This window comes from Theropithecus gelada, chromosome X, assembly GCF_003255815.1.
Source record: "Theropithecus gelada isolate Dixy chromosome X, Tgel_1.0, whole genome shotgun sequence".
In the NCBI taxonomy this organism is placed as follows: domain Eukaryota; kingdom Metazoa; phylum Chordata; class Mammalia; order Primates; family Cercopithecidae; genus Theropithecus; species Theropithecus gelada.
In genome coordinates this window covers 5,046,017-5,055,689 of record NC_037689.1, presented here as the reverse complement: position 1 = coordinate 5,055,689, position 9,673 = coordinate 5,046,017, and the positions used below count along the sequence as shown (strand labels likewise).

General features: G+C 48.4%; 2 protein-coding genes across 5 annotated transcripts in view; one reads left to right on the top strand and one right to left on the bottom strand.

Annotated features, from left to right (window-relative positions):
- Positions 1–1,922: 1,922 nt before the first annotated feature.
- On the top strand, positions 1,923–7,566 carry TSR2 (TSR2, ribosome maturation factor). 4 transcript variants are annotated; one of them, XM_025372264.1, is made up of 6 exons: positions 1,925–2,013; positions 2,218–2,242; positions 2,290–2,308; positions 4,931–5,022; positions 5,552–5,719; positions 5,950–7,566. In XM_025372264.1, the coding sequence occupies exons 1-6, from the start codon at positions 1,952–1,954 to the stop codon at positions 6,082–6,084; spliced, it is 501 nt and encodes a 166-aa protein (XP_025228049.1). In that variant the 5' UTR covers positions 1,925–1,951; the 3' UTR covers positions 6,085–7,566. The 4 variants fall into 4 exon arrangements, with proteins under 4 accessions (XP_025228047.1, XP_025228049.1, XP_025228048.1 ...); XM_025372262.1 differs by having other exon boundaries at positions 1,923–2,013; positions 2,218–2,308; positions 5,543–5,719; XM_025372263.1 differs by having other exon boundaries at positions 2,218–2,308.
- Positions 7,056–9,673, bottom strand: part of FGD1 (FYVE, RhoGEF and PH domain containing 1) — a 49,574-nt gene continuing 46,956 nt past the window's right edge. The window contains exons 17-18 of the mRNA XM_025372260.1: positions 8,868–9,011; positions 7,056–8,001 (exon numbers count right to left, since the gene is read on the bottom strand). Of these exons, the coding sequence (XP_025228045.1) occupies positions 7,696–8,001; positions 8,868–9,011 (450 nt within the window). The 3' untranslated portion in view covers positions 7,056–7,695. The remainder of the gene's footprint in view (positions 8,002–8,867; positions 9,012–9,673) is intronic.

Here is a 9,673-nt window from a genome sequence, read left to right as displayed (position 1 = left end):
CCATATTGGCCATGCTGGTCTCAAACTCCTGATCTCAGGTGATCTGCCCGCGCAAAGTGCGGGAATTATAGGTGTGAGCCACCATGCCTGGCCTAGTTTTCAAATTTATTTATTTATTTATTTAGAGACAGAGCCTCACTCTGTCTCCCAGGCTGCAGTGCAACAGCACCATCTCAGCTCACTGCAACCTCCACCTCCCAGGTTCAAGCCATTCTCCTGCCTCAGCCTCCCAAGTAGCTGGGATTACAGGTGCTTGCCACCACACCCGGCTAATTGTTGTATTTTTAGTAGAGATGGGGTTTCACCATGTTGGCCAGGCTGGTCTCAAACTCCTGACCTCAAGTGATCTGCCCGCCTCGGCCTCCCAAAGTGCTGTGATTACAAGCGTGAGCCACCACACCTGGCCTAATTTTTAAAATTGTTTTTAGAGATGGGGGTCTCACTATGTTGCCCATGCTGGTCTCGAACTCCTGAGCTCAAGTCATCCTCCCACATTAACCTCCCAAAGTGCTGGGATTACAGGCATGAGCCACCATGTCCGGCTCTTCTTTTTAAATATGCATGTTTACAACTAAAGATTTCCCTCTAAGTGTTGCTTTAGCTGCATCTCATGCATTTTGTTTTCATTCATTTACAAGTGTTTTCTAATTTTCTTTGTGATTTTTTTTCTTTGACCCATTTGTTGCTTAGCAGTGTGTTAATTTCCACATGTTTGTGAATTTTGTAAGTTTATTTTTACTGATTTTTAACTTCTTTCCATTGTGGTCAGACAACATACTTTGTATGTTCAATCCTGTTAAATCTATTGAGGCCTACTGTATGGCCTAGTGTATGATCTGTTCTGGAGAATGTTCTTGTGCACTTCAGAAAAACGTACAGTTATCCCTGGGTATCTGTGGGAGACTGGTTCCACGACCTCCGGAGAACACCAAAATTCATGGATGCTCAAGTCTCTGATATAAAATGACATAGTATTTGCGTATAACCTATGAATATCCTACTGTGTGCTTTAAATTATTTCCAGGTGTGACTCACGCCTATAAATAATCCCAGCAATTTGGGAGGCCGAGGCAAGTGGATTAAGCCCAGGAGTTCGAGACCAGCCTGGGCAACATGGCGAAACCTGTCTCTACTAAAAACACAAAAATTAGCCGGGAGTGGTGGTGGGCACCTGTAATCTCAGATACTCCGGAGGCTGAGGCACGAGAATTGCTTGAAACCGAGAGGTGGAGGTTGCAGTCAGCCGAGATGGCGCCACTGCACTCCAGCCTGGGCCACGGAGTGACACTCAGTCTCAAAAATAAATAAATAAAAATAAAAATAAATAAATAAATAAATAAATAATTTCCAGGTTACTTATAATGCCTAATAAAGTGTAAATGCTATGTATATAGTTGTTATACTGTATTGTTTAGGGGAATAATATCAAGAAAAAAGTATGTACATGTTCAGTGCAGATGCAATTTTTTTCCTGAATATTTTCCATCTGAGGTTGGTTGAATTCACGGATGTGGACTGCCCCCCATAGGGAGAGCTAATAGTATTTTACTGTTGTTCGTCGCAGTATTCTATGCAGATGTTAAGATGCTTTTTTTAAATGCAGAGTTTTAAGGCTATACTCACTGAGTCCTCTGCCCCAGGGCCTAGAATCTGTATCTGTAATAAGTTCCCCACATATTTCCTCCGCAGTACCCACGGATCCGGAAACCATGACCCCACACGTCCTTCAGGTCTGGTGTCCTTTGATTGAAGTGAGTGACTCTGGTGGTGTCATTGATCGCTCTGACAGATTTTTCTTTTGCTCTAGTCTTGCTGCCAGGTCTGCGGAAAAGAGAATCCTGTGTTCTCAGGCTCGGCTTGCGTCTCATTCTGCCTGGGCCGAGCTACGGAGGGATTGGGCCGCCGGGACGTCACGTGGACCGGGGCCGGATAATGGCGGGCGCTGCAGAAGATGCGCGAGCTCTTTTCCGGGCTGGGGTCTGCGCGGCCCTGGAGGCCTGGCCGGCCTTGCAGGTCAGTGGGGCCAGGGCAAGGTCAAGGTTGGGGCCAGGGCAAGGTCAAGGTTAGGGCCAGGGGCAGAACAGGAGTTGGTTGGGCTAGGTGCCTGAGGCTTGGCTAGGCGGCGTAAGAGGAGTTGGCTGGGCGGCGTAAGCGGCCTCCAGGCAACTCCAAGTCTGCTCCCAAGTTGACGTGATGGGCTTGGACCTGTGTTTACAGATCGCTGTGGAGAATGGCTTCGGGGGTGTGCACAGCCAGGAGAAGGCCAAGTGGCTGGGGGGTGCAGTGGAGGATTACTTCATGCGCAATGGTGAGTGAATGTGAGGCGCTGCGACCCGCCTGTGTGGGGGTGTGGAGAGGAGCCCCATCCCGCAGAGCCTGCATTTCCTCTCGAGCAGTTGTGGATTGTTACCTAAAGGCGAGGTGGAATGAATTCAGTTTTTGGAGTCAGAATCCTGGATTCCAGTGCTTTACGGGCTGTGCCACTGACTCGTGGGATTATTCTGGACAAGGCAATTTACCTCCCTGAGACTCCGTTTCCTTGTTCCTAAAATGCGTATAAAAGTATCCACCACAGCGCTGTACAGTAGAAATATTATGCTAGTCACATGTAATTTAAATTTTTTAGTAGCCACTTTAATAAAGCAAAAAGCAGATGAAACCAATGTTAGTAAACTCATTGTATACGAAATATTTCAACATGTAATCAGTATAAAACATTGAGATATTTTACATTTTTTAGTATTGTTTTCAAAATCTGGTATTTTACAGTTTTAGCACATTTCGATTTGGCCTAGCCATATTTCAAGCCCTCAGTAACCACCTGTGGCTGTTTGGACAGCAAAGATCTTCACTGTAGGCTTGTCTTGAGGGATATACAAGAACAAGAGGCCCAGTAGAGGGCCTGTTGCATAGTATGGTTTTAAAAAAAGCCTTCATTCAATTTCTAGCTTTGGAGATGACATTAGGCACAGTCATCTCTCTCAAGAAAGTATACTATCCAGTGAGGATCCACACACGTAAATAGTTACAACATTGATAGATTTTCTGATAAAGAGGAGCTCAGTGTGCATGGGGTAACAGGCTGGGGAGACAGGTTCTCAGTGGAGGTGGTGAATTGGGCTGGATCTTAATGAGAAGGAGTTAACTAGGTGGGGGAAGCAGAGACAGCAATACTCAAGTTCTGTGGCATGAGGGTATAATGTGTTATATTTGGAAAGTAGCAGGGAGCTCAGTATTGGAGTATGGGTGTGTGTGCATGGGGGTGGGTGGAGGAGTGGTAGAGAATGAAGCTGGGGTATGGGAAGCCCCCCTGAAAAGCATAAGACATGGAAGCCCTTATGTGCCTTTGATTTTATCATTTAGGCCAGTGTTTGCCAAAATTCATGCTAACTAGTCCTGTTAGATGTTCAGTGAAGAAGCTTCTCCAGTCACGTTATGTAAGAAAAACTCTTTTCTTCTGCTCCCACTGAAAAGTCTCAACACTCATGAACATATTAAAGGCTTGGGTAAGAATAAGAACCACTAAAAAACCTGTTTGCTTTTGTTTCTCATTAGCTTTCTATGGATAGTGTCCCTTAAGACCCAGCAGAACAGATATTTCTCAAAGGCAAACTATGAAACACTGCAGTAGGTGGTAAAAATTCGTGGGCAGGTTCTAAGGTGAGAAATAGGGTGGGATTTGCTGGCTAGAAAGTTCAGGAAGTAATCAGTATGAAGCATAGCCTGGAGAGGGAAAGACTGATGAGAATGCTGTTTTTGTCTGGACACTGATGAGGCCTGAAGTAGGACAGTGGCAACAGGCATGGAAAAGAAGGGGTGGAATAGGGCCTTGGAGATTGGTTGGCTGTAGACAGGGAGGGAAAAAGAGGCAAGTTCCTGGTTTGAGTTGATGGGTGGATTAGGTGTCTTTTCACGGAGTAGAGGAACCCTGGAGGATGCGAAGCAGGTTCAAAGAGTAAGGTGATGAGTCTGGCTTTGGATATGGAGGATTTGCGGCATCTGTGAAATGTTCAGGCACAGAGTAGTCTCAGTTGGAGATAAATTTGGGGGATATTAAGTTTGAGTGGTAGGCAAAGCCAAGAGTGTGGATGAGCTCTCCCAGGGAAAGCACATAGAGGGGAGAGGGCTAGGAGCTTTGTGGAAGACTTCCTTGAGATACTCTCTAATTCAGAAAAAGTAGAGCATAGGCCCATAGGTAACTGAAGCCCAGAGAGGAAGGTGGCTCGGTCAGAGTCACACAGTAGGATGTCAGTGTCAAGGTTATGGTGATTTCATCATTGGAATTACTATGTCCATTTCTTCTTAACTATCCCATTGGTCTGTGGCTTCTTTTTATCAGTGGAACCACAGTTGTGAATGTTCTCTACACTTCAAAAACTTCAGCTTTTACATGACACAAATTAACATGGATTATGGATCTTCACTGTGCTAGGCATTGTGTTGGATGGTTCCTCCTAACAGACCTTTGAGGAGGCCACCATTAGCCCCACTTTACAGATGAGAAAACTGAGGCTCAGAAAGAAGTAGCTTGCTCAAGGTCTCATAGAGGGAAGGCTAGTTAGAATAGGCCAGATGAAAGAGGGTGAGTGTAGGGCTAGGAGTTGTGGAAAGAGGCCTTGGTAGGAAGAGATTGGAAATGAGGTATTAATATTTAGTGGTTCTTTAAAAACTTATGTTAAAACCCGGAATGCAGAACACTTTAGCAGATAAAAGGCAGGATGGAAGAGATTGGAAATGAGGTATTAATATTTAGTGGTTCTTAAAAAATTATGTTAAAACCTGGAATGCAGAACACTTTAGCAGATAAAAGGCTTACTGTGCCTTTACCCACCCAAGTTGCAGATCCACCAAGTAGATATTGAAGAGCAGTGGGCAGGGGTGATGAAGTTGGCTGGTCTTTGACTGAAGGGCCCTGTCCTTTTCTACTTAGCTGACTTGGAGCTAGATGAGGTGGAAGACTTCCTTGGAGAGCTGTTGACCAATGAGTTTGATACAGTCGTGGAAGATGGGAGTCTGCCCCAGGTGAGCTTACCATGGGCACAACTGCAGTCTCCCTACCTGCAGTCTTTCTTCTCCCCAACTGTCTGTTTTGGGCCAAAACTCTTGACTGTGACTCTCTGTTGCCTAGAGGAACAAGTGTGGCCTTTCCAAACCCTGCCTTCTTTTATTTCTTTCTATACATCATTCCCATCCAGGCCTGTTCCTCACCCCCATCCCAAGGGCAGGTCAGGCCAGTCCAGATCCATTTTGGCTCCCCAATAAGATTACCTGCCCTTTTACATCTTCTTTCTTTCAAAGCCCAGTTCTAGAGCCTTCCCTGCTAGTTAGGCCCTCTTTTGCTGCTTTAGGCCCTCATGTCATGCGTTAGGCCCTCATTTGAGCCCTTCATATGTGGTTGCTTCATTGGTTAATTCCTTGGGGAGGAAAGAGCCCTGTTCTCTTCTGGAAATATCCAACCTACTCCCGACTGTTGCTTCAAAATGGGCTGTTTGTATAGTAGATTCTCTGGAAAATCCAAACTGGTTGAATATTTTCTTGGTAGGTGAGCCAGCAACTGCAGACCATGTTCCACCACTTCCAGAGGGGTGACGGGGCTGCTCTGAGGGAGATGGCCTCTCGCATCACTCAAAGAAAATGCAAGGTCACAGCCACTGCACTTAAGACAGCTAAAGAGACTGATGAGGATGAAGATGATGTGGACAGTGTGGAAGAGATGGAGGTGAAGTGGGTGCCCCCTGGGTTGGGGATACAGATGTTTTCAATTTTCTGGGAGAGCAGCTAGATTCACAGGGAAGTGATAAGGGGATGGTGGTGGTTGGTGATAGTAGTGGTATCCAAAGAGGGCAGGGAAGTTTCCTAAAGTTACACAGCCAATCCTGGAAAAACTGGAGCAGAGCCTGGGTCTCCAGTGGCCAGTGTATTCAGCTCTCTTTTAAATCTCCCCTCCAGGTCACAGCTACGAATGATGGGGCTGCTACAGATGGGGTCTGCTCCCAGCCTGAACCCTCTGATCCAGACGCTCAGACTATTAAGGAAGAGGATATAGTGGAAGATGGCTGGACCATTGTCCGGAGAAAAAAATGAGTGGGCATGGTTGGAAATGGCTTTGGGCCCTTATTTGCTAGTTCTGAGAGTTGTCTGTAGGGTTTTTTTTTTTTTTGAGGATTGTAGACCTGTGGACTGGTTACCCCATCTCTACCCTCTCCCCTGTTCCCCTGTCTAGCTCCCTCCAGGGCAAGGAAACCCTAGGGTCCTTGGTCTTGGGGGTGGGGGGACCTTGTCCAGCACATTCCCTTGGGCCTTTAGTTAACATCTGAGTGACGAAGCCGGGTTCCCCAGTACAGTGTCTTTTGGGTGCAGTCATTGTGAGGAAGGGGATGAGTGAGTGTGGGTGTGGCTGGAGGAGGATCTAGATGCCAGTGGACGGTGGGCAGGTGGATTTGGGGAGGACAGGACCAGCAGCAGCAGCAGTACTCAGTGATAGGGAGCTGGCTGGGTCAGGAATGTGAGATGAACATGCAAGTGGAAGGGAGAATAGGTGAAGATGTGAACGAAAGTAGCTCTGGAGCCTTTCCCTTACCCCACCCCCCACACACGCAACAACTCTGTACCCCTGCCCAGAACTTGGAACCTCCCAGGAATGCTGCCTTCCTGCAGCCCAGCCTCCAGCCCTGGGTTCCCTCAGGAATTCGAAGACCTTTTCAATTTTCTGGGAGAGCAGCTAGATTCACAGGGAAGTGATAAGGGGATGGTGGTGGTGAGCTTGGAAGGTGGTGAGCTTGGAAGGGCTGGGCTTTGTTTTCTGTCTCCTGTAACCTCTTTCCTTACTCCTTATCCCATCCCATTTGAGTTCAGGAGTGAGGCTTAAGATCTTAATAAATAATACCTTACTGCTTAACCTGTGGCTTGACCTGTGAGGAGTAGCCTTCAAATCCACCTTCTGGGAGCTGAGCTTCCGAGTTTACAAGGGAGCGGTTTTCTGAGCCCACCCTAGCAGCCTGGTACTTCGGACAACCAAACAGATGGACGAACGGAGCACAGCAGTGCTATGAAAGTTACTGTAAGCCTGAAATAAACTGTATTTTTCTTTAAAAAAAAAAAAACAAAAAAACCGAGTATCCATTGTCTTCCCCCCGTTCCCCTGTCCTGCCCGGTGGCCCTGCCATGGGTCTGGACGATAAAATACTGGGTAGCCTTGGGGCCGGGTCGAAGCTGTAAGCCATGGGAGAGGCAGGAGAGGTCTAGTTGCCACCCCACGTGGAGTTGTACGTGTGAAGACACTGGCTGAGGAGGCAGGGGTGGGTTGGGGCCCCAGGGTCAGTGGCAGAGCTGGCAGTTGAATCCAGGTCTCCTACCTCTGGTGCTTTGTGGGGAATTGGGTGGAGGCAGGATCTGTGCTAGGGTATTGAGGGATGAGGGAGAAAAACGACCTAATTCAGGTGGGTCTAGCAATGGCTCCCACCCTCTGGGGACAGGGATTAATAAAAATTAACATCACTGTAGGAATATATTTTTTAAAAGCCCACGTTTTGTGAAAAGATGAATTAAAAAACCCAAGACCCAGCATTCGGGATTGAAAGTGCCCGTGATGGGAGTTCAAGTATTGACTGAGCTGGGAGGGAAGGGGCTAGAGCCCCCAATCAGACATGGGCAGCTAGAGTGTGGGGTGGGGGCTCCCAGTTTGCCCCAAACCCTCTAGGTCTTGTCTCGGGTCTGGGGGGATTCGGGGGGTTCAGCAGTGGCTCCTAAAGCAGCCACCGGTGCCTCCTCCATCTCCCTGTCCTCAGACAGTGTGGGCCCCGGGCAGAACGTGTCCCCTCGGCCCGCCCGGCCAAGCACAGCCATCCAGCGTCGCTGTAGTTCCTCTGTCTCAGGGCTGAAGTACCAGCTGAGGTGGCTCTGGGTAATCTTGAAGACATGCCTTCTGTCAGGCCGCTCCCCTGCCTCGGGTGGTCCCACCTCGAAGCCAATGAGGGGCAGGCTGCGCTGGGCTTTCACATCCTGCGGGGAGGAGGGACAGAGCTGGGGCCACCTTGGGGCTAGACCTTTCCCCCTGCCCCAGCTTCTAACTGGTTTTGCATATGCTCTTGTCTTCTTCCCCTACTCAGGAACCTTCCGTGGCTCCAGTGTTATCAACAGGAACATGTCAGAACTGGGGCTAAAATGCAGGCTGGTTTAAATACCTGTCTCCCCCCGCCCCTGCCTCTTCCCACAAAACTGCTGGGCTAATCTCTTTAGCATACCAAATAATGTTTTCAGGCCTTTGTCTATGCTATTGCCTCTATCTGCATACTTTTTATTTTATTTTTTTGAGACTCTTGCCCTGTTGCACAGGCTGGAGTGCAGTGGCATGAACTTGGCTTACCGCAACCTCCACCTCCCGGGTTCAAGCAATTCTGCCTCAGTTTCCTGAGTAGCTGGGACTACAGGTACACGTCACCATGCCAGGCTAATTTTTGTATTTTTAGTACAGAAGGGATTTCACCATGTTGGCCAGGCTGTTCTTGAACTCCTGATCTCAGGTGATCCACCTGCCTCGGCCTCTCACAGTGCTGGGATTATAGGCGTGAGCCACCGTGCTTGGCCCCATCTGCATACTCTTACCCACTGCAAATTGGACCTAGCAGTTCCCCATCTCTACTCCTTCCAGGAAGCCAGGCCCACAACTCAACCTGGTTTTCCCTACATACCACAACCACTCTTTGTCTCTAGCCAGTCATTGTCTCTCAAGGGTTGGGGTTCTGATTTCCTCTTAGAGATAGTCTCACCTTATCTTCCAAAGCCAAGGAGAGGTCAATGACTGGAGGTAAGGGGGTACCCTGGCTTTGCCAGGTGGCTGAAAGGACCCAAAGGAGTAGGATGCATACCTGAGGGGCTCCGTAGATATACAGCACCAAAGGTTCATTTTCAGGGACCACGAACCATGCCTTGTGCCATCCTTTGCCACCCTTCTCCATGTAGTGCAGGAAGCTGCAGATGACACTGTTCTCCGCAGCCACCGAGGCCTGTTTCTGTGGCCAGAGACACAGGACATCGATGTTGACAGAAGGCCTAGCCTGGCTCCTCCTGGCTTTAATGCCTCCTCAGTGTAGGGACTGCTATTCCCATCTCAGATGAAGACGCTCAAGCTCAGGTGGCAGGAGTGATTTGTCCAGTGCCACCCAGTGAATCAGCTAGAGCTAAGATTCAAAGCTAGGTTTGTCTGCCTCATTTGGGCAACGGCTGCTGCCTCTACTGGCCAGTGGAAGTAGTGTGTAGATCTCAGTCAGGCATTCTTTCTTCAGTCAGGGCATTCATTCCTCAAGCCATTCACACATTTAGGCCTCATGTTTTCTTCTGTCTTTCATCACTCATCCATTTTCTACACTCAGTGAGAGGTAATCTAGCATTGTGGTTTTAAGGGGGTATGTGGGTGGTTAATAAAGTCTGGCTTAGAATCCCAGCTCTAGATGAAAATGTATTGACTCGGCCGGGCGCGGTGGCTCAAGCCTGTAATCCCAGCACTTTGGGAGGCCGAGACGGGCGGATCACGAGGTCAGGAGATCGAGACCATCCTGGTTAACATGGTGAAACCCCGTCTCTACTAAAAAATACAAAAAACTAGCCGGGCGAGGTGGCGGACGCCTGTAGTCCCAGCTACTCGGGAGGCTGAGGCAGGAGAATGGCGTGAACC

Bases quoted from the DNA above. Each gene is read 5' to 3' on its own strand.
- TSR2 (XM_025372262.1), top strand. From the start codon at position 1,933: ATGGCGGGCGCTGCAGAAGATGCGCGAGCTCTTTTCCGGGCTGGGGTC. The intron at 2,014-2,217 runs GTCAGTGGGGCC...CTGTGTTTACAG, and splicing joins AGGCCTGGCCGGCCTTGCAG to ATCGCTGTGGAGAATGGCTT. The intron at 5,023-5,542 runs GTGAGCTTACCA...TTTTCTTGGTAG, and splicing joins AAGATGGGAGTCTGCCCCAG to GTGAGCCAGCAACTGCAGAC.